This window comes from Larimichthys crocea, chromosome III, assembly GCF_000972845.2.
Source record: "Larimichthys crocea isolate SSNF chromosome III, L_crocea_2.0, whole genome shotgun sequence".
Lineage (NCBI taxonomy): Eukaryota > Metazoa > Chordata > Actinopteri > Sciaenidae > Larimichthys > Larimichthys crocea.
In genome coordinates, this window is record NC_040013.1 from 12025349 (window position 1) to 12049265 (window position 23917).

Genomic DNA, 23917 nt, shown 5'->3' on the forward strand with positions numbered 1-23917 from the left:
TGGATTTAGCTTCCTTTTATTTTTTACAAACATATTCACACATTTTAATAGCTCTGTTTTTACATAAAACGTTTGAAATTGAAACAACTTGACATACATATATACACAATTTAAGTAGCATGACAGTGAGATCATTTGGTCAGATTGGTAATCTAAAACCCATTAAAATATTACATTGCTCATGAAACAAATGAAACCGATAAACATGTTTTTAATTCTCAATGAACCGTCAGTCCCTTAATATTTAAAACATCTAACATTAAACTGACATCTTTGGCAAAAACAATAATTCGAAGGTAGTGGTTAAAGAACGATAACAGTGTGTTTGAAATATAAAACCCTCAAGTGCTAAAGCCATGTAATATTAAAATGACAAACTCCAAGAAAAACTCCAAAATAGGACACAGTTTTCACTGTCACCTAACAATAAAGTGGCCCTTTGCACTGTCTAGTTGGGATGCACTTGCATCTCCCATTGCTCCCTGTGAATGAGAGTTTAAGCTGCGCTGTTCATTACTGACTGTTCAGTCCTTGATCAGACATTTGAAGTGATTAATCAGGCAGGCGGCCTCAGAGGAGCAACTGAAAGTTAATTTCCACACTTCTGCATGGGGAGACGAATTTGAAGCATGTGCAGGCGGGGTAGCTCCCTTAGTCACGCTTTCAGGGTGACCCCTGCCCCTCACATTTGCTAGGATTACATCCAGCCTGACAGCTCCGTGCTTGTCTTCATCATGCACCAGCAAACAGCGCACATCTGAGCGCTGACGAAGAGTTAAGTCATGGAATTGGGGGCGGCGAGGTTCTATGGTGACTGAGCGTGGAGCCGGGTGAAAGACAGCATCTTCCTGGACAAGACCAAGGTGGGTTTCAGTAAGTAAAAGCTGAGCCGGTGCCTCAGAGCGGGTACTGGAGCTGACACACACCCCTACACTTGTGTAGAGTAGTAGCTGCAACTCTCCTAGAGTGACTATTTCTTGATCCATGTTACAATGAAGAAGGTAAACAAGATCAGCAAGACTCTTCTGAAACTGGCAGCAAACCCTTAAACCAGCATCCAGCAGGAGGTCAGGTATGTAGGTTTGCCACTCTAAAGACATCTTCATCAAGTCTCCATGGAGCAGAGGGTGTTCAGTGACCCTGTTGTCTCCGGGGCACATAATACCAAGTATGGCCCAGCACAGCTCTTTGGTTAGTTCCTGGCTGTAGGTATAGACACCCAGAATGCTTTCCTCTGTAGTACCCATAAAACGCAAACTGTGGCCTCCTAAATTTATCTGCACCTCCTTCAGCTGCAACAAAGGGAGGTGATGGAAAACCACCAGAAGCCCAGACTCAACAGTCAGGGTGTAGAGACCATTCTCCATCAGGATCAGGAGAGCAGGATGGTGCTCAGGTTGGCTGCGTTTGGCAACATTCAGCCAATAGAGAGCAACCATTTTCTGGGAGGTGAGCACTAAGGTGGAGATGACAGACTGCAAAGTGTCCATCAGGTCTAGCAGTGGCAGAGTTTGCAGGTTCAAAAGGGAATCAGGAAATTCTATCAATGTTTGACTAAAAACTTGAACATCCATTTTGTTCTGCACACTCCTCGAGTTCTCCAATCCCTGATCTTTGTCTTCAAGTGTATATGTAACATCTGGCTCACTGATGTGTTGCTCTGTAGTCTGTTTGTTGCCATGTTTTACATGAATACAAGCCCTGTCTTGCTTTTGTGCTAACTGCTGATCCCCAATGCACTTTATCTCGATATCCTCTGGGATTTGCAGCATGTCATCTGGTAATTCTTCTGTATTGCTAAAGGTTTGTGTTTGTGTCTGGACTGGGACTTGGGTTGTGTCTGGATTAATGCAGCCATGAATCATCTGAGCTGCCTCCTCAGGCTGAAGGTTTTGAGTTATCTCCATTTGGATGTGCTGTATGAGAGGTAGTTCTTTCACCATTGAAAAAATGTGACTATCCTTTAACAGAGAGAAGACAAAGCTCCCTTTAACAATGGAGAAGACCTGGCTGTCCTTTACTACAGACAAAAAATTATTTTCCCTGACCAGAGAGACAACATGACTGGACCAGCGGGCCCCAACAGGCTGCAGTCCCTCTTTCCTAACTTGCTGCAATATTGTGGGAGAGCTCCAAAGAAGACGTCGTGCATCCTGGACAATCCAAGAAACTCTGCTGACCAAAGAGCCCAGCCCTGTGCGTTGCACTGTTCTTGCTGCAGTCTCTGTCATGCACACTCCCGGGATCTCCTCCAAACCTCCAGATTCATCCATCTCTCCACAGCTGCACTGGCCCTGGAAGGTAGTTTCCTCAGGTGGACAGCGTGCTGCATGACTGCTGAGAGACTTGTTGTTGAGCTTAGAATGAGTGCTGCTCAGTGGGAGGACAGACGTGGAGCTAGCTCCTCCGTTTCTCTGCAGGTGGGACATGCCGCCTAATGAGCTCCCACCAGAGCCAGGTCTCCCCTTGTAGCAGTCAGCCACGACACCTTGGATCTCGTTAGCATTCCCCTCTGGCTTCGTGCCACATCCATCACCCGGGCCCAGGACACTTGTCTGCTGGAGGCTGGCATCCCCTGACCAAACCTCCTCTCCCTTATAACTTGCAACTCTAGCCCCACTCTGAGCTTTCCTCCACGGCGACTTAGACATGAGCCCTGGCCCTGATTTATGACACAAGTCCCTCTCCTGCTCCTGGCCATCCCTGGTGCTTACTCCACCCTGCAGTGTGTCTCCATCCAACTCAAAACTTGTGTGAGGGACAGGATATTTTCCAGGTATGGCCTAGTTTATATTGTGCAGGTGGATAAGAAAAGGAGAAACAATGAGACAAAATAAAACTTTGAGATTTTATATAGAGTGATTCAAAGATCCTGTTCTCTCTTTTTACTGACACTTTCTCAAATTCCCCCAGCCCCCTTTAAAACATATACAGTATTTATTTATGTTTTCAATTATAATTGAATACACACATGGAAAATTGGAGTTAGGAAAATAAAGAAGGTACATGCATGAACAGAGATATTTCAAAAGCATTGTTATTGCAGTGTGCTTTCACAAAATGAGTGTCATTTTCTTTGAAACCCCTACAGGAAAGTGTAATAGGGTTTAAATATGTGCATAATAAACAAACACAACAAGCCAAGGGAAAAAGTATTTCATGCATCATAAAAATTTGTATTGGGTCTGGCTGGAGCGGAGGGGAAGGTATTGACTGCTTTGCAAATACAAAAGGGACTAGTACTTCAATTGCACAGCGGCAATATAATGTAGTGTGTTTATAAACAAAAACTGCAGAACAAAGTCGCACTATTTGCACACTATGTTTCATCTCTATTCAATTTCTAAAAAATCAAATTAAAAGCCATACTTAATTCCATGCCAATACCATGGTGTACTGATTAAATCCTTATTTCTATTATTTTTAATTAAGTGCAAGACTGGTTGTGAAAAAGAAAAATGTGAATACATACTGCAGTCAGGAGCTCCTTTATTGTCGTAGAGGTACAGAGACAGCTAGTAGAGACACAGCTGCTGGGCACTTTGGACTCTGCAGCCAACACATCCATCTGTCTAAAAACAGACAATAACAGAAATAATACATTTCATATTCTATCAGAAAACAAAAACTGTGTCTTGATACGAGGAGGCGTATGCACAATACAGCTGTGTTTATATGCTTATACATGCTGCCAGGCTCTTTGTTTTCAAAAGCAAATTTAATTATTTGCTGTGGTGTCACGCTGGAGACTTCAAACTGTTTGCAGGCAAAAGACAAGACAGCAATAACCCCCCAACCTCCCCCCTTTCACAAAAACCATCCATTAGATTTGAAAAGCAAACACCCCAAATGGCTGGATGAGATTAGAGCCACTCTACTAGCTGTGAAATTAAATAGAATCTGTGCATGTTGATTTGAGGATTTACATACAATACTCAGCACTCTAGAGGACAGAGCAGAAACCAAATATACAGCTCAGAATGATTTCTGACAGTAAACAGCAGCTTTGGCTGAGCTTTTGTGTTTTGCGGCAGGTTGACAAGGGGGGGGGGAAGCGGGAGCGCTAAAGCGCTGACAACATCGACAAGAGGAACAGTGCAGGTCCTCCTGACGATTAAGGGATTTTTGCAGATCCTGAGGATCAGTGCAGAGGATGTCCTGTACTCAGTGTTCTTCGTCTACTCACATGAATAATTGGAGGAACAGTGATCTGGGATTCCCGGTCTAAAAAAGCAACCAATTTTTCTGGATACCATTTCTTTCTGTTACACCCACTGCTCACATGCAGAGGTTTACACTGTTCTTGCTGTGGAATGACTGAACAAAACAGGTACACAAACAACAGATTCATTAACATCACCACAGAGAGCACAGTTCGCCTCCCCCTGGCTTACCCATTGCTAGTCTCTTCCATCTCTGCCCCCGTTGTCTTCTCGTCTCCTCCCGGTTGATGAGGAGTCCCACTGTTTTCCTTTGAAAGTCTTTTGATGTGCTGGTTGCGTCTGTTCAGGCTTCCTTGGACCTGCTGCCATTCCACCTCCTGCTGGTTGAGCTTCTTTTCCACCCTCCTAGTCATCACATCATACATGTACACCCAAACACACACACATTTTGAGACAGTCAGGCATGTGGTATGAGAAGTCCTACAACTTTTCACACTCACACTGTAACACGTCTTATACCACATTTAACAATTTTAGCTCATTTTGTGGCCGTTTTACTCCAACCTAGATATCTGAGAGACTAACCTCGGATGTTGAACAAAAAGCTTAAAGTAAAGTGACACACAAAGAGGAGAAAAGAAAGAAAAACAGGTTTGTAGGTAAGATTGTTCTTGCTGCACTAAAACCAGTGGCAGGAGACATTAAGTGGTACAGGAGCTCCCAGAGTGATGGACATTAACCTGTGTAAAAACAGTATTCCAGGCTCCTAACAACAGCCTGTCGGTGGTCAGAGGAGGTGAATAGCAAAGTTGCCACTTGGCTCTCTGGTCAGAGATAGGGGGTACTGAGAGGGCTGTCAGATGACAGACTTTCAGAGCTAAGGTGTCCATTAAAAGCCACATGGGTCAAACACCAGCTGGCCCACTCCATCACTGGGAGCTAACAGAGTCCAGACACGCTGGTTTTCAAAGAGCTGAATTCCAACTTGGCTTCAACATAGTGCCACTGTTGCACAGTCCATTTAATAAAGAATGAATCCAACAGTGGACCGACCTTTACTAGAATGTAATGAGAGAGACTTGTGGATAGTCATGAATTCATACACCATAGAAAAAACAAGTGACCCTGCCATTAGAGATATAGCCAAACATATGCATTATAAGATTCCAGGCTACATCTCATTCGTCTAGGCAAGGCTAAATAATAATTAGAGATGAGGAACAATTACAAAAATGTGAAGTGTTCCCATGCTTAGCATCTTTTTGTCTGAACTCTCAAGAAAGCCTGTGATCCAACTGATGTAGCAGATAATGTGCAGGTTGCTTTTGTTGTGATGGAGCATCTCCTCAGGCAACTGCAGGTCATTTCATTGATGTGTCATGTCACCCAGAGCTGAGCGGATATCCACAGCCACTGCTTGAATTCAAATTATTTGCTGTTATTTACAGCTGAGGGTTATTTCCAAGATGACTGGGCAAACCGGCAGATCAATTTTGTCCTTGCTGCGAGGGAGTTTATGCTCTGTGAACAACAAGCAGAACAAGGATGGAGTACACATCTAAGCGATGAGAGGTGAAAAAGACCTTTGCCTCACTTCTTCAGCGCGTGAACACTTGATGGTTCAGCTTTTCAGGTGAGAGCTGGTAAGTGAATATCAGTTGAATGCACCATTTAATATTTTATGTTGTGCGTGAAATAAAAATTCAACCCTACGGATGAATCAAATGATCAAACTATATTTTGCACTGTGCTGCAATATTCACCCAGCGTATTGTGCGTTTTCTATACTTCTATACTAAATAAACAGTGCAGATTACTGTTAAAACCAACAGACTTAAATCCTACTGACTTCCAGTCTTCATCTTCCACCCACTCTTTAATACCACTTTCGCAGACAAACTAAGTGTGACGCAGTAGCACAGTAGCCTCGTAGTAATTCTCCATGATGATGTATTCACCCTTTCATATGCAAGTAGTGGGACTGAAAGCAGTAGGATTCTCCTGGGCTGGAAGTGCTGTTTTTTGGGGGGATACTGCACTGTGAGGGGAAATGACATGTCAGACAGCTCCTCTTGCCGTAAAACATCAGCATTATCAGATCATGAGGGGAGGGGTGTGTGTATAAAATTGCTCACTACTTCAGTGGGTGGGGGAATCACTAGAGAGTGAATTAGATTTTGGGCACTAATTCAATGAACACCAGGAGACTGACAGATCAATGACCTGCCACACAGTTCTACTGCAGTGGCAGGGTATAAAGATCAATCACATTAAAATAATGTCAATCAGTTTGGTAGACTACAGTGTAAAAAAAGCTCACACTTAAACATATTACTGACACTGATTATTAAGACAATGTACAAAGAGAAAATTTAGACAATCAGGATAAAAACTGGTGCAGTCCGTTTCTCCTTGTTAATTAGTTTTAACTAATCCAATTATTTTATTAACCTACCTAAATCAAATGTTTCTGTTATTGTATTAGTTGCAGTCATGTTTCTGTTGCCATATTCAAAGTTGCATCTTTAAATGTTTCAACTTAGCAACAACATGTCTTAAATCAAAGAGACCCACTCATGAAGCTTTTTCACCTGTTGACCATGAGACAAGTTGCATCCTTGATATGAATTATAATGCATTTTTACAATTAAAAAAAAACATACACTACGGTATCTGGTCTCTGTTCATTCATATAGTTTAATCACTTTTATTACAAGTGTAGCAAGATTACCCCTACAGTATCAGGAGCCTAGAGAGAGAGTGCTATTTTACAACACCCAAATACTGATTTAGACTGAGATAACATGATAACTGAGAACATAAAATATATTGCTTTACTAAACTTTGTAAAGCATTATATTTTATGTTTACATCACTACAGAGAAGTCAGTGCCACCAGTAAGGTGATAAAAGGCTTTCTGAGGTGTGGGTTTTCATCAGGATGACCAATGATGTTTTTGCCTGCCTGGCAGGTTTGATATTTCCAAAACAAAAAGTAAGCATTGTATCGTTTGTTGCATATTAAAATTATAAATGATTATTTTTTCAGCACAGCTTGATGAAACAATAATTCTAACAGTGGCCCATATCAGCCACCATCACTGCTAAATGCATACTGGAACACTCGTCTACTGTTACAAGTTACACAAGTGAACTGCCAAAGATTTGTTGATAAAATGAGCAGAGAAAGAACCCTTCCAGGCATTTGGACTCAACTTGGCTAAATGCAGACTTGGAAATGTGATGGTACTTTGGCAATGCCTGATGACATTTCACAAATATACTGACAGGAACACAGATTGAGGAAGGCTTAATGTGAAAAGGATCAGCTGGGAGTGTTGTGAAGCACAAGGGGAGTGATGTCACTTCCAATCAGGCCCCCTTTTTAAAAAAAAATTTAGACAGACATTCTCAAACTTCAAGTTCACTGCAGTGATTCTGGAAATGGGGCACGAGGCAGTTCACTACCTACAGAACTAGAGGCTGTTTTGGGACACGCTCCCACTTGTAGGATACATGTCTGCTGTAATTTTCACTGGCTCAGCATGAAGCATTTCAGAATGTCTTTTTGTATGTTCCCACCTCTCCTCACAGAAACACTGCCACGATTTATTGCTTTGATTTGCTTTACATGCCCGATGAATGCTGCTCAATAAGCAGGCATTGAGGAGACTGCGGTGGAGTGGGTTCAGTTCTGATTGTAGAGAGATGTTACATTATGTCTGCGTAGGTCTCACCCTGAATTCTGCAGCAGTGCCTTGGACAGATTCTCAGTAGATTTGGACATGTCAGTCAAGGAGAGGCTGAAGGCAGACAGCAGCCCACTCTGCAGACAACAGAAGGAGACAGCACTGTGAAATGAAAATCTGATGGAAGTGTAAGAAAGGAGCGACAGCTGCCTGTCGTAGATGGATACAATTACACAACGGTTTAATTATGATTACACTGAATATCATAGCATTCATGACACAGAATATGAGGGTAAATTGAGAAGCTTCAACAACATTTGGGGAAATGTCAAAATCTCTATGTATAATATAATATAATATAATATAATATAATATAATATAATATGAATTAAAGCCCTTCCAAAAATGAGTGTAAGCAGCATGAAACTATCACATATTCCTAAAATAAAATGGTTGTACATTTTGACTGGCAAGAGAGCGGCTGTTAATGTACAACCAGGTCCATTATTGTAATTTTTGACAGTTTATCTTTAGCACTGCTCATTCCCTGAGATGTTCCACACTATAACTCTAAAAGCTAAGAGCAAATGTTACACAATTTGCTCCTATTTTTAAAAAGACACTTCTTTACACAATGGTTAGACACATTGTGGGTGAGCTAGCATATATTCAGACTGAGCGAATGTGGAACTCTCGAGACCATCTCATTTGGAATAGATGTTAAAAATGAATGGCAAATGCTCTTCTTGGAACCACAGCAGGGCCTGGATGTCTGCGCCTTGGCTGTAATAATGTGCAATTTTCAATAATGCAGGTAGCAGAAAGCTGTCAAAACCCCCTAAGTACAGCTGTGTCTACAAAATGGTGTGACTATTTTGCAACAAAATGTTATAAAGCACAGGAAGAAATGCTTAAACGTGGCTCAGTTTGATGTTTTACAGGTCTTTTCACTGATAGTCATTTTCTGTCACATTTTAATTTCAAAATGCAAGTGTGAATATTCAAGCAATATTATCAGATTCGGCAATTATCTGTGTTAGTGTTCACCCCCTTGGGATGTTTTTGTTTCATTTCTCCGACACTAAGCCACATGTCACGTTTTTCGAGTTTTTCCAACAGTAACTTTCACTCTGCCATAAAGCTATGAGTAGTGAAGCACTGAGGCAACAGTATTTGTATGCACAGTGTCTACCATCTCAGGAATGGAAGGCTGCAGTTTTTTTCAGTGTGTGAGTAGAGCACTAGTGAAGCAACAGTCCTATAGACAGTGTTTTTTGAGAACAGCTGTTCTGAGCAGATTTACAACTAGTCTGACTGCACTTTGCATTTTGTCCTTTAACTGATAAATTTGTCTACATTTAGTTTGCAACGTCCCTTCATATTGCTGACTGTTGACAGAAATTATCTGTCAACAGTGGTTGTCTCATACAGATACGAGTGTATTTAACTTAGACAAAATGATGCAAAACTGATGATAGGTGTAGAGATTTTTCCATTTTGTCAAGATATAACAATAAAACAATAAAACATAAAGTCAAAGAAGGGTGAATGTTTTTTCATAAGCACAATATTACTCTGGGGGAGTGATACTTTTGAAACCACAGAAAAACTGCGCAATACTTTCCATTTTTACATTTTAACATTTGACATTTCAGCCATTGTTTACTAAATTTAAAACTTACTTAATCCTGTCGAGAACATGAACCCATACTGGTTTTGATTCTTACACCCACTCAGCCTTATGCAACTCAAACTTCTCCAGAATACTTAAACAACAAATTATTGGCGAGAAACAGTGGTTGCCATATGCTCAGGAGAAAACTGGTGCATTCACACAATGCTTCTTTAAAAACACATGAAAGTGAATGAAAGCCAAGAGGGGAGCTGTTACAAGCTGGACGAATAGCAGGCAGCTTTGAAAGCCACTGCACCTGGCCTCCTTTCAGGAAGAGTAGAAAGCTTCTCTAAGGTTGCAAACAGTTCAACATTGTGTAGGGATTGTTTACCATGTGCAGGTCTGCTGCTTTTTTATGAGCCAATTAATGAGAACAAAAAAAGTGGAGTTTCATGCTAAACAGGCAAAAACAAGCGGCAGCAGCTGAAAAGCGGGCAGTAGCTTTTATTCTGCACAAAAAGATTCTTCATGGATCACACTGGTGGTGATGTTGTGGAGTTTCTGATGTGAAGACTGAATGAGGGTTCAACATGAGCAATGTTTGCTGAAGGAAGCAGGTATTACAGCTGGTAGTTATGGAAACAAAGTGCATGATGCTGACTTGCTTTTACAAAATTACCAGCAGAACCTGCAGTTGAGGCAGCATCTTTTCCGAGAGAGATGCTCTCTCAGCTTTAGAAAAACAGCAGAATAGTATAAGAACACAGTGGGGCTAGTCTGTGGTGGTTTTGGGTTGTTAGCTGTACCTGGCGTTTGTCTCTGAGCTGGGCAGCTTCAGTTGGGTGGTTAAACCGGAGTATGGTTCCTGTCCCTAGCTGTGTGATGGCACCTAAGGGGAGAAGGAAAAGTGACAAATCACCAACTCCCTTATCAGCTTAAACTTTGCCATTTGGTATAAATACTACATAAACCACTGAATTATGCATTAGACTATGAAAAATACTGGCAGAGGCTAAATGTGATGCATTTCAAGACCGATACAAGTGATAATGGTGCTGAACACTGGCACTGTATCTATAATGCATAAAAAGGTGAGGAACAAAGACTTCGACCATGGGAATCTTCCCGTCATTGTGGGATTATAGTGAACCGTCTTTGCACTGAACTTGGGGGAAAAGTTGGCAAATGGCAAATAAGAGTTCTCCAATATTTTGCCCTGCTGAGGTAAAGTGAATGAATTGCCATGAAGAACACAATCCCCAGTGTGACTGGCAGTGACCTAGACCAGGGGGATGATATACCAGAGAAAATGCTCTGAGGAAACTTGAAGGGTCTTGTAGAGCTACAGAATTGAAGTGATATTAAGGTTTATATATCAGACTCATGCTCATATGGCCTCATCCACAGATTTTCTCGAGGTCTCCTCTCCATTCTCCTCCTCCTCTCTTGGCACAGCAAATACTAATCTTGCTACTACTAATGACTTCTGACGAGTGACAAAGCACCTGAGAGGACAGCCTGTGATGGATTTCAGCTGCTGTTGGACTGAAAATTACTATCATTTGTTCAAGAAAATGGCTTCAGATGCAGCCGTTTCTGAAGGGGATATTGGATAAATTGAAATGGTTATAAAAGAGACTTGCATAGCTAGGCCCTACGCTGCCTGGTTCTGTGTGCAGTGTTTATCTCTGGAAAGCAAAGCAGTGTGGATGAGGAGGCAGTAAGCAGTGAAAGCTCCCAGCCCTGGCAAGCCGGGACTGCTCAGGGGGGCAGGAGTTTCAGCTCTGCTTGGCTCTGTCCTTTGAAAGGTTAATGCCCTGGCCCACTTCAAACCTGTCGGCCCTATCAACTCCATCTGCCAATTAAATGGAGGGCCTGGGGCTTTGTCTGGAGCTTTGTCCGGGGCCTCTCGCCCTTCAAAATGTTTAGTAAGAGAAATGGCATCTGCCCTGTAGAGAGCTGTGTTCACAATTCACTCATGCCCTGAGTGTGCTGCCGTGGGGGAGCCAGTCACATAAAGTGGATTTCATTTGCAGATGTGATGCAATGATCTCATATAACTGCATTCAAAATGGATGAAACTGTTATTGCCTCCCACTAACCAAATAATTGTGAATCTGTCAGAGAAATCATTATTACAGGCATGCTTCCCCCTCCTCGTGTTCATTAAACAATATCAAGAGCATATTAGCTTTGCAGAAATACTTACCCTGAGTCAGCTGGCAGGGATCAGTTACCACAGAGCCATTGACTGAACACACTGCACCACCCTGAGGGATCAGAGTCACCGTACCAGCACGGTTCTCAAGCACACAGTGTTTGCCGAGGACCCCAGGCCCATGAAGCACTGCAATACAATTAAATATAAAAGCGTAAAAAAAGTGCTTATTTTCATACCAATAGATGACACAGCAGTAGTAACCTTGACTCACCAATATCCTGATTGCATGACGCTTCATCACTTCCAATCAGGGTTCTTCCCTCCTGTAGTCAAGATTAAAAAGGTCATGAAACGATATGCAAGCTGTTGTTAGACAAGCAGAGCAATTAACAGACGCACTGGACCTTGGGTGGTAATTATTTCTGAGAAGAATACAGAGATTTTGGAAAACGTTCAAATGATGCTTTTACTTTAAGATAATAAAGGATTATTCCAGTGCTGAGCAGGTCGTCATCAATTCCTATCAGATGAGGTAACTGGCAGTCCAGAACCACTCGACTCCCCTCCTTCCTCAGAGCCACAGTCTCCTCCTATAGCACACGAGAGAATATACCATGAGGGGGAAAAAAAACAAACTCATTCAATAGTCTATAGCTGGAATGGCACACAGCATAAAATAAAAATGCTGACAGACATTTAATGGCAACCAGCAGCAAACTGAATTCTTTATGACTGCTCTTCCTTGCCTGAAGGCCAAGCTGAATAGCGGCGTTCCAACCATGTGTCGCCATGAAGCAGCAGAGTGGCTAACGGCAAGAGAGACACCATAAATCATTCAGATTATCGTGGTGAGAGTCAAACTGTACATTGTGTTCAGTGAGCGGCACAGACGCAGTGCCACCGCCCATGCACATAAACACACAGGTGGGTTGTAGACCATGCACCATTGCCTTTATTGATACATAGCAACAAACACTGAACGTTGCTCTTAAAAATACTCCAGAGCTTGTAGATGTCAACCTGAGATAGCAGCAAGAAAACTTCCACGTAATTTACAATGTGTCTGAAAGGAATATAAATTCCTGTGTCTTTTAGCCTGATATAATGTTGAAAGCATGCCATGTATTAAACATAAAGCTACCCAGCATTACATTCCCATAATGAATGTATTATTTGTTAGAGAAAGTGAATAATTTTGGCAAAATTTGTCATTATAACACTATTTTATAGGGGCATTTACATTTTTTAGTCATAAAACATGGCATGTGTTCGCATTAATGCCGAAGCTCAGAAATGAGATGACAAACGGTTCAAAGTCCATATCTCACACGTAGGATATTGATTAATTCTGCACAAAACTAACATATACAACATTAAAGCTACATCACAACTTCAGTCAGACAGAAATGAATGCATGAATCCGATCTGGTTGTCCAGAAATCCCTGCTAAATATGTATTTAATGGTGTTACAGCACCCCTCTACAGAAATGCGATAAGTAGTAGAGAAATTGATTCAATCCTTGAAAGCCATTTCTAAAGCACAGGAAGGCTATACTTAAACCTCTGATCTGCTCCACACACCGCTTCATTGCCTCCAACAATTGTTGCTGAAGAAATGTAAAAGCTTGAGTCACACCACCTTTCAGCACGAGTCTGTCAAGAGGCTGATATTCATTTAACTTTGTATGAAAGTGTCATTAAGTATTATTTCATTTTTAACTTGGCTGGAAAAAAAAAAGGTGCGCGTTAAGCAGACAGGCTGCAGACAGAATGAGTTTCTTGAGCAGTTAATTGGTCAGTTATTCAACATAAAATGAAATGCTTAGCCTCAGTTGACCTCTGCGGTTCAAAAGACACAGTGAATAAAGCTATGAAGAGAAACTTAACTTTCTAGGCAAGTGTTTGAGGCTGCTAACCTTTTCCTCGCAGGGCAATGGCTGTGGTTCAATAACCCAGAGTCTACCCAAGTATGAGTGGCCCTATCAGAAGTATTCTTCTGTTAAGCTGGTGGACTAATGCCTCACATTGCCATGGATTATCATAAGTACCTTCCCAAGAGGCAGAGCTGAAAATCTCACATATGGATTCAGAGGCAACACTCTGCATAAACTAGTTTCCCCACTCTTTCAACCTCCTCCTACTCTCTTTCGTATAGACTGGACCGTGAAGTGAGAGACGTGTCCACCGCCAGCACCACCATCATTGGCAGTTGTGAGACGGGAGCAATCCTTTCTTCTAATGAAGAAGGAGAGGCATCGACCCCAGCCCCTGCACTTAATTAAAAGGGATTCTTCACAGACTTCATTAGAGGTGAGGAGCGGCCTGGCAGATTAATGCACTGTGTCACTTTCCTCACACAACAGGAACAGACGAGATCCTCTTATTTTCCTCTCACATACCAGAGAAAGTTGCTCTGGACCACAGTCAGCCGTGTGCTATAAGGACAAAAAAAAAAAAAAAGATTGAGACAGCTGGTGAACATACTGTAATTAACTGTGGCCTGGACCAGCAGCCAGGCTTGGGGCAGCATTTAGGCTTCCATTAAAAGCCATCATCTGTGGTTGGGCAGAATTTTTAATGGATTTTTCTCAGTTCTTTGACTGTTCAGGTTCCTGACTTAGTTAATATGCATTTCAAAAAACACTGCCACACTAGGCCAAGCAAACATTGCTGCCTGCCGATCAGCCTTGTGAAGTGAAGCAACTTGACAACAGAACAGATAAGCAGGTACTGGATCCAGAACATGAGTAAAGCTTCTGCATTTGAATTGCTTGGATACATTAAAAGGTTAATTTTTTTGGAAGAGCCATATTTGCAGATTGTTGCCCTTTATAAAAATTAATGCGTAAAAATGGACAGTTTTCAAAGAAAGCCTGTTTGTAGTGGTTGTCCATCATAACTCACAGAAAAGAACTGGCATCTTATTAACAGTCATTTAAGTTTCTTACCCACCCCTTTGTTATTTGTGTGTGCTACATGTAAAAACTGAATCTCAACTAGACAGATGTTGTTCTGGTTGTAATATCACTGTGCCATCGGCATGTTGTTGTCAGTTGTCTTTCCGCACAGTTGGTCAATACATGGTGAAATTTCGTAGATCATTTACTTAATTTATTTGTTCAAAGAACATGAAAACAGACTGTTTTCCGTTATGTAACGTACAGTTGTTTTTAGTGTCCCAGCAACATGTTCATAGGCATGAATGACACCTATAACACATGTGCCCGCCATGTGTTTCAAACATGACCGAATAATAACTCATTTTTCATGAATTAATTAAGAGAGGAAAGTCAATCAAGTTTGGAGTCAAGCTTTACAGGCATGTGAAGAATTGAAAGGCAAGCTGCCGACATGAATAGGAAAAGGTCATGAAACGCTATTATGACTAACTATGATGTATAACTGCTGACACTATGAGGTAAATTGACATTAAACAGAGACAGGCTGAGAGCAGTCAAGTCTTATGTTGTGTCATTGTGCTGATTGTAGCATGTTTGGGTAATACAAAGACTACTGGGATCAAAGAAACACTCTGGTTCATTTTATCTTACTGAAATGGAGGTTCCTCCCACCACACTCCATTACAAGGGGACCTGAAAGGGTAGAAGTACTCAGACCTGTGTGTGTGCATGTGAGTACACACACACACACACACACACACACACACACACACACACCTGCAGTAGAACAAAATTTCACTTTACCCTCTTCCTGCCTTTTTGTTCTCTCAATCTGTTGCCGTCTCTGTCTGTAAGAGGCTGCTGTGGAATCCATCTCATATTAATTACTTTCTCTTTCCCACATGCCCTGTAACCAATCTGGGAAGCTGACGATGAATAACTTTGCATTCTAAATCTGCTTTGAATACAGAATTCAAAATTCTGTTTACACCGCTCTTGGTCAACTTGTCTCCTTACGGCCCAAGCACAAATTTCCATCTAGCTCTCAGCAACGGCATCAGCTGAATTAAACACAAAATATGAGACTTGAGGACTGAGAGAAGACTGCTTTTAATTTTAAGAAGTATGTGCTAGAGACGCACGTATAACATCACACATGAATGTAGACGTTGAGTTATCAGAACTTGCCTTTTTGAAAACCACATGCTGAAGGCCATTTGCTTTTTTTGTTTTGTTTTTTAAATCTACTTAAAATAAAATCCACCAATGCAATAAGTGTGTGTGTGTGTGTGAGTGTGTGTGCGCGCAGGCTGAATTTTGAAAGTGGGGCTGGATGTGCTTCTCTGTACCAAACTGAGCAAAGATACCACCTGTAATGTCTGTGCAGCATTCCATGCAGGGATCCCACTTATCATTTTTCATCCAGGCAGAATGCAAATGCAAAAGGAAGACAAATGTCAAATCCATAAAGTCATTCATCAAACACTTTCAAGTTTCGGCAACACCTGTGTGCCTGTCGGTCACCAGTACAGTGGCCTTTTCGCCTCTGTGTCACATTGTATCATGCATCACAACAGGTGCTTCTACATGGATGGGCACAGCTCTAAATAAGGCCAGTAGAGATGGATGATGTGGCCTCAGAGCATTAAGTCATCACCACTCGAACATGCAAACAGAGTTACAACACAGCAGCTTTAATTAATATGCTGGACAGTCAGAAACTAAAGAGCCATATGTCAATAATCAAGACCTCTTAATTAGGAGCAGTGACAGCTGCTAATGAGTTCCAATATACTGTCATGAATAAAGGGCTGCCGAGCCACTAAATGTCACCTGCTAACCACCATATAGAATTAGAATGATAATCATCAATCATACACATATAGAGCTTAAGTTTGCAGCTACACAAAAGCAATCTGACCTCTTACTCTGGTATTCTGCTGCAGGATCACTCCAGTTGCTGCTACGTTAAGTTGAAAATACACAAATTTATTCAGAGATCCTTCAAAAGCCAGATCAACACAATACTTTAAAACCTATGCAAACTGCTACTGCTCGCAAATATGACAAGAAGTCACCTCATACTTTTCATGACTGGCACGCCTCACAGTTCAATGCATAATGCAACAGGCTACTTGGCTGAATGCGATGAGTCCCAAACAGATGACATTTGGTGTTATTTGGGAGGTTGGGCACAAATTCAACAGAGGAAAAGTGTTCAGTGTAAACTCTTGGTTGGCAAACGGTGCACTTATTTTTTTTTTGTTGTTGCACCCACTCTGTCCCAGCCTCAGAGAAAACGCATCAGGTTGAATGAGAGGGCATGTCTGTTCCGTTTCTCTTTGTCACACTCCCCAAGCGCTGTTACAAACTAACTTTATGATCATTACAAGAACTTGGTGTTTTCGGATGCCATTTCAGTCTAAATAGACAGAAAATTAAATTTAAATGCTAGTGTGACTCTGCTCTTATAACTGCTGCATGAAGCCACTGTAGCTGTTCCTAAGCCTTGCAGTGACACCAGCTGGTAGGATGTCTGTACTACAAGCAGCAACGTCTCTCAAAACTGCGCCTGGGTGCCTACTGCTTTGTTGATCATTAGTGTTAAAATTAATAGAGCAAACCTTCATACTCTATGCACTCAGTGGCCTTCTGTTTTACTTACATGCATCCCTCTGTACAAGGCTTCAAATGGCATAATCATTCTTCACAGAATACAACGGTGGATGTTTAAATACAAATGTTGCTACATAATACTTAATTGAAAATGAGGGCACAGGAAACAAGGAAGGCAACATAAACGTAAACAACAAAGGCACTTGACAAACTATCGCCTGTTTAGAAACAAAGCCACACAAGGGTGCCCCATATTTCGTTCTGAGACATTTACTCAACTGCATACAGAAGAAAAAGAAATTTTGCAGGGTCTTACTGCAAGTCTTCGGCTGTCTTTATGATACCTCCTGATTAAATAAGAGAACTAAACAAACTGGATCATTGAAACAGAGCAATTCATCAAGCAATTCTCTCCAGTAACCATCTTGTTATCCTCTAGCTCATGTTTAAAAATCAAACATACAATACTGAGCTTTTGTGAGTGAGCCAACTAATGTTAAATTGGGCCCAGGATATTTACAGAAATGCTCACTGAGCCTCTTTATCAGTGTATTGTAAGAATAATTCAACACTCCTTTTAACTCTTATTTCTTCCGACTAAAAAGTATTATTGAGCTGGCTGGATGAGACCGTCAGCTCAGGTACATGTAAGGCCATCTGATGGGCTTACATATCATACACGTGACAACGTCACAAGGAAAAACTGTCTAAAAAGCCATAAATTTGTACACTGTGGTTTATCTTTTAAATGATAAAACAATACTGATGATGTCCGATTTTACTACTTTTAAAAGACATGTTAAAAATGTGAAAGAATTGTTGATGTACCTGCAGAATACTCTGTGTTTCACTCCATTTGCTGGTCCACTCCTTGGTCAGTACTAGAACCTGAGGGAGAATATCAGATGTATTATTATTGCATTATAACATCAAAAACATCCCTGATTTTCAGTGACAGAGGATGGCTCACCTTTTCCTCATTCTGATGCAGCTCCTCCTCTACATCCACAGAGGAAGACACCTCCTCACAGTAAACCTGGAATAATAGTGAAAAGAAAACTCAATATACAATATAAACTTTGAATAAAAGACTGTCAACATACATATTGTACCCTTAAGCTAGAACATATGCAGGACCTGATTGGCTTCTTCTAGCAGCCTTCGGAGCCTGGTAACCTCTGCCTGCAGCTCTCTGATCACCTTCACGCTGCCGTCTTCATTTACAGTGGGAGAGTTCACGATGTTTTTAGCTCGGCTGGCATAGCGCAAAGTGCTCAGTGTCTCGTTGTAGTTCACATCAGCAGGGGAAATGGCTGCCATGATAGGTCACCAGGGAGAGATGGGCAAATTGATGAGCAGTGGTGAGAAAAACATGAACAAAGAAAAGGGTTATGTGGTTAATATTATCTTCTTCTATTTTTCAAGCACAAGTAAGGATAAAAAGGGTGTCACACATTTTGTGGAGACAGCCTGAAATGTCTTGCTGAGTTCTGAATTACAGCACATACTTGCTATCATAGTAGTGATAGAGTTTCCACCCAGGCTGTCTTTTAGTAGCCATGTCAGCACAGAGTCTCTGTAAGGAATGAAGATCTGTTTCTTCTTTTTTGTTAACTGTCCTCCCACGCTTAGGTCAGCTGGAGGGGGGGTCACAAAGAAAGAAAACACTGACTCAGAGAAACCAGAAAGTTGCAGTAACACATGAAATATTTCATCCTAAAAGCTCTGTAGATACATATCGGGAGCACATAATAATTTTATCAGAACAGAAGTCAATGTTTTTCTTAAAAAGGATTTTAAAAAATTAAACCAAACCATCTACAATAGACATCTAAGTGCTGTCAAACAGCCCAACATAACTTAGAAAGAGTAACCCATACTGCGTTTTATTTTGAAATAGGTGGAGTGATTCCACAGCAAACTGCCCGAGCAGAGAAAACAATCATTATTTACTATCTACTATGTTGAGCTGACTGGCTCAATAATAGAGAAAGATGTGGTGTCAAGGTGTGTCAGTCATGTTGCAACTACTATTTACCCAAAGCTGAGATCACACTGCCCAGGGTAACCAGGGATTTGTTGATGTTTGCACCTTCCTTCAGCCTGCCGCCTGTGGTGTGTGTGGCATCCGCTCTCTCACTACCTGCCAGGTCTACGAGGTGGATCTTACTCAGCGTCTCATGTGGCAACTCGGCATCAAACCACGCCTGTGGCATGCAAAAACATTACAGAGCAATCTCTTTTTAGTTCAAAAGAGGCAACATCACAGAGGAATACTTAGGCATATAGGCTGTATCACGACAAAAGTGCTACTTAAGATGGAAAAGGCAAAAAAAAAAAAGCCTTTGAAGATGAAAAAAACATGTTAAAAATGATCATTACACAAAGTGGATAAACAAGGCTAATTGGAACTCTTGAGGGATGGTTTTTACTAATATCCAAAGAGTTTTATCCCAATACAAACTGGCAACATGAGTCATGGCTGCAAGGAAACATTTAAAGCAACTGAAGTTTACCTGGGTGAAGCGGATGGTGAAGATGGCATGGGAGCGGCTGCTGGAGCTATTCATGCCTGTGCTGGCTGTGGTGCGGTTGGCATTGCCGAGAATGATCAGATCCTCCATGTCACTGTGCTTGTGTACCGAATGTTTGGACAGATCTGTTTTCAGATTTTTTCTGTATTAGATTTTCTGTATTATAGCCATACTCGTCTGAGATGGACATGTGGTGGAAAATAAAACCGGTCTTACTCTCTACATAGGTTCCGTCTCTGGGGTGTTCTCTCACCCTTAAGCCTCCACCATCTGTGGATGCAGTGCCCTTATTGAGAAGGTCCTGCACACGTTCATTATAGATCTCCAAATAGCTGGTGCCAAGAAAAAAAACAAATGCAAAATATGATCCAAGATTGCACACAAAGCCACAAATTAATGATGTTTTCAGGGTTGATATTTGAATGGCATGGCACCAAATGAGTACAGCAACAAGTCCCTATTCATAGTCTACTATGAAAAGAAAAGCAAAATTATTGTGCATGCATTGTTCTGCTTGCATTGGCAATGAATAAACAAGCATATTCAAAGTAGGTTCCGGCAGAGCACTTCAATCAATACTGCGATGGGTGTGTACAAGAAGCAAAAGGACTACTCTGAGCGGCTGATTCAAAAACAATCCAAGGCATGGAGCAATTAGGCTTTACGAGAGCGTGACAGTAATGAAATGGCATAAGACCATATCCTGTGGACGTAGGTGGTTTTCTGGCACAGTGTTGAGAAATAAAATGGGTTAAAAGATTAGATGGTTTCTAAATGACTAAAATCAAAGCTGCCAGTATTACAACAACAGTTATTAAACCTGTTACTTATGATTGTAACTACCATTACTTCCTCACAAATACAAAATGTATGATGATGATGTTGCTCCCTACACAACAAAAACAGTCACCCATGGGCAAGCAATGAAGACCATGAACTTAGGAATTGGGAGATGTTTGAGGTTAATGATTTTGTTGAGATTTGGGGCTTGTGAAGTTTGTGTGTGATGAATTAAATGATAAATTAAACTTAAATGATCCATAATGACTGAATCAGTGCTGTGCATATCACAAATGTCAATGGATGCATTGTAAATAAATCCTGTCAACTTGAGCCAAACATATACAGCACTGAATTTCTGTTTTTCAAGCTGTCTGCCTTTCTTCTAAGATGGATCTCTCGGCTTTAATTGAATCGATGATGGTATTTTTCTGCCATGTATAAACCAAAGAATAGAGTGCAAAAGTAGAACTGTCGAAAACTATTCATCTGTCATTTTGCAGCTATTCAACATTTAAAGAAAAGACTGAAAAAAATAATTCTGGAGTTGAATTAAACCAAAATAATGTGCCAGCAGCACACATGATACAAAAAGAAAATATAATAGTTTCACAGATGCTTGATAGACCCCCATTTTTATCTCCCAGCATCATTTTGGAGTAGAGCTGGGATATATAACCATGAAACAGATATTGTGATGAGACTAGATATCATCTTGGTTTTTTGATTATTATTTGATTATAGTAATAAAGCCTTGGTGTTGCCTTTTTCTGGTTTTACAAAAAGGACTGCGTTACAGTTAGGTCATACAATTTTCTGAAGTAATGACTGTTCTAGCTAAATGAAACGAACAACGAATCCGTCTACCTGCATGACCATCATATCCAATCATATCTAAAAGAGCATACCACTTAGATTTTAGGTCATGTATTGAGGCTTTGGGCTTTAGTTTTTAGATGATGAAGTTCACTGTACAGTAGAGTGGACCTCTGGTTTAAAAAAAAATAAATAAATAAAAAAGGGGGAACAATGACTGTTAGACTTTGTTATGCTTCCTCATTTTTAGTGCTGACTGGATGTGTGCGTCACTGTCATGTGGAAGTAGTCTGAAGTATACTTTTTTTTTCTGTGTGCACTCCTTTTGGGTGATCACCGTTCATTTGGTTGCATTCATGAAATGTTATGTAGTTTTCTAATTTTGAAATAATGGGTCACAATAACATCATGGTTTAAGAGACAAACTGAGGCCTTACTGTGTGAAGAGACAATACTGATTATCTCTATATGACACTGTATGTGTTCCAATTTAAAACTTCTTTGCCCTCTAATGGCAACAGACCAAACTATTTCTGGATCCCACATGGATTCATTGGCTGGCAGTCAAAACATGCCTGACATACTATTTTACAACATGTGCATTCCCTTTGTGCAAGTTAAATGGATTGTACTGGTACTAAAACGTTTGCAGTAGCAGTGTCTTAATCCTTACAATAAAAGATCTGCGATGGCAATAAATAATCAACAATAGCTTTAGACAGCATTACAGGAATTCTTTGCCAGCTCTATGTCCATAGTACTAAAAAAATAGACCTGTACTTCCAACCCATGCTGTTACTTTCTAATATTTCTGTGAGAAAAATACTGTCCTGAAGTGTTTGAAACTTTAATGATTGTGCAGAATTGCAACAGTCCCGCACCAAGACTTTAAGATAAGAAAAAGCGTCATTATTGTCCCTTACCTGACCTCTGTACAGAACGACACGGTATCATTCCTGCTTCGATGAGATATCTCGCAGAACAAGCCTTCACAGATCCGTGGAATTAAACCTTTATCGTCCTGACACATTTACCCAAAAAAAAGGGAGAATATGATGCATTTGAACTCTTATTACAAAATGATAACGTTACTCATAGTGTACTTTTAAATGACAATCCAATTTTGGTCCTATTATGTTCTCTTAATTTGGGTGTCTATACCGTGCCATGACCACAAGTCAGCACATGCAAAGACTGCTGAACAACACAAACAACAACTCATCTGATATGGAGTTACTGAAGCATAAAAGTAATTCCACTCTGAGCTGCATGCCCTCTTGTTTTAATTACAAAGTAACAGATAGTAAGCATTAAGAGCCATATATAATTATCTGGGATGTTGACAGCAGCTCTGCTGATGACCTTGCACAAGTCTCCTGGTAGACAAGCAGAAACCTCACTGATAATGTGAAATTTCCATTGCTGCACGAGGTGCGGAGAGAAAAGCTGTGGGTTGCTGCCCTCATCACATTTTCTGATTAGTGAGGAGAAACATGGAGATAAATGAAGAGAAGGGGAGGGATGTCTGATGTGGCTGCCATCAGTTCGTTTCTAATGTGGTGAGGGGTCAGTGCTACATGCACATTGGGTTAGCACTGCTGCGGTATTCTGCAATCTAAGCACAACAGTGTTGGGAAAATGACATCCTAGGTGCACCTGATGATTGAGAGGCTAATTTACAGTGCATGCAGGTTGGAAATGACCTACATTGTTTAAATTAAAAGATAGAGTGCTTTAACTTTAATAAGAGTGCTGAGAAAGCTGAGAGAAGACCTTACTGTGTGACCCATCATGGTGTGAGATTTCCCTGAGCCGGTTTGGCCATAGGCAAACACGCAGGCATTTAAACCCTCAAATGCAGCTTTCAGGACATCAGACCCCAAGTCATGAAAAATCTGAAGCAGCAAAGAAGAGATTAAAACACAAAAAACGCAATGATGGATAAAACAAAGACCATGATTTTCACAATAAAAAAAAAGGTTATGCCAAAATGTAAAACAGGTAGTAAACAGTATAATACAAATACCCTCTCCTGGGATGCAAATGTGGGGCTTCCTCTGTCAGTTGAATCATATGAGAAGTCATAAGAAAAGGTCTTCCCTCTGTCCTTCAGCTCATCCCCTCGGACTGGTGAAGGCTGAAGTTTCAAATGCACTCTTAGTGAAAACTTCAGTGAGTGCAGTATAGTGTCATTTTATTATGTGATTAAATACCTTATGAATAGACGTGGTGTTCCCCATCATATGAATGATCACCTTCGATGATAACTGCTTTTCTCTTTGGGAAAAGTGAACGTGACTGTGAGGTTGTTTCTTTTCTTTTTTTTTTCCTTTTTAGAAATGTGGAAAAACACATTATACCTGCCTTCTGTTCAATGGACGGACTCGGACCGCTACTCGCACTGAAGCCATTGTTAATCAAAATCAGACAGCACACATCCAGCAGCCACTTGTTCTCCTGTTTTCTCCGTCTTTGAAAGAAAAGTCTGCCATCCGCGTGAACATCAATGCAGCGTTTTTCACACCTAATTACCACACCTGGGGCCTATCCTCATTAAACTCCACGCACTTACACAAACTAGCCACTGCCTGCGGTGTATAGGGATCGATACACACAACAAAAAGTTCTTTAATTCATGCCTT

General features: G+C 41.0%; 1 protein-coding gene across 2 annotated transcripts; it reads right to left on the reverse strand.

Moving 5' to 3' along the window:
- On the reverse strand, positions 1-23818 carry kif16bb (kinesin family member 16Bb). 2 transcript variants are annotated; one of them, XM_019266243.2, is made up of 20 exons: positions 23636-23818; positions 23489-23552; positions 23302-23412; positions 23054-23170; positions 22199-22296; positions 19896-20011; positions 19662-19804; positions 19184-19352; positions 18654-18782; positions 18283-18458; positions 18116-18181; positions 17974-18033; positions 12099-12218; positions 11900-11951; positions 11677-11814; positions 10274-10356; positions 7901-7989; positions 4395-4568; positions 3473-3572; positions 1-2783 (listed from the first exon to the last, which is right to left on the reverse strand). In XM_019266243.2, exons 2-20 carry the CDS (start codon positions 23516-23518, stop codon positions 525-527), a joined length of 4230 nt encoding a protein of 1409 aa, XP_019121788.2. In that variant the 5' UTR covers positions 23519-23552; positions 23636-23818; the 3' UTR covers positions 1-524. The 2 variants fall into 2 exon arrangements, with proteins under 2 accessions (XP_019121788.2, XP_019121787.2); XM_019266242.2 differs by having other exon boundaries at positions 23640-23817.
- Between the last annotated feature and the right edge of the window lie 99 nt (positions 23819-23917).

Excerpts from the sequence above, each read along its gene's own strand:
- kif16bb (XM_019266242.2), bottom strand. The coding sequence starts at position 23,686 with ATGGCTTCAGTGCGAGTAGCGGTCCGAGTCCGTCCATTGAACAGAAG. Across the intron at positions 18,783-19,183 it reads CAGTGTGATCTCAGCTTTGG|CTGACCTAAGCGTGGGAGGA; the intron begins GTAAATAGTAGT and ends CCCCCCCTCCAG. Across the intron at positions 3,573-4,394 it reads ATGGAAGAGACTAGCAATGG|ACAGATGGATGTGTTGGCTG; the intron begins GTAAGCCAGGGG and ends GTCTGTTTTTAG.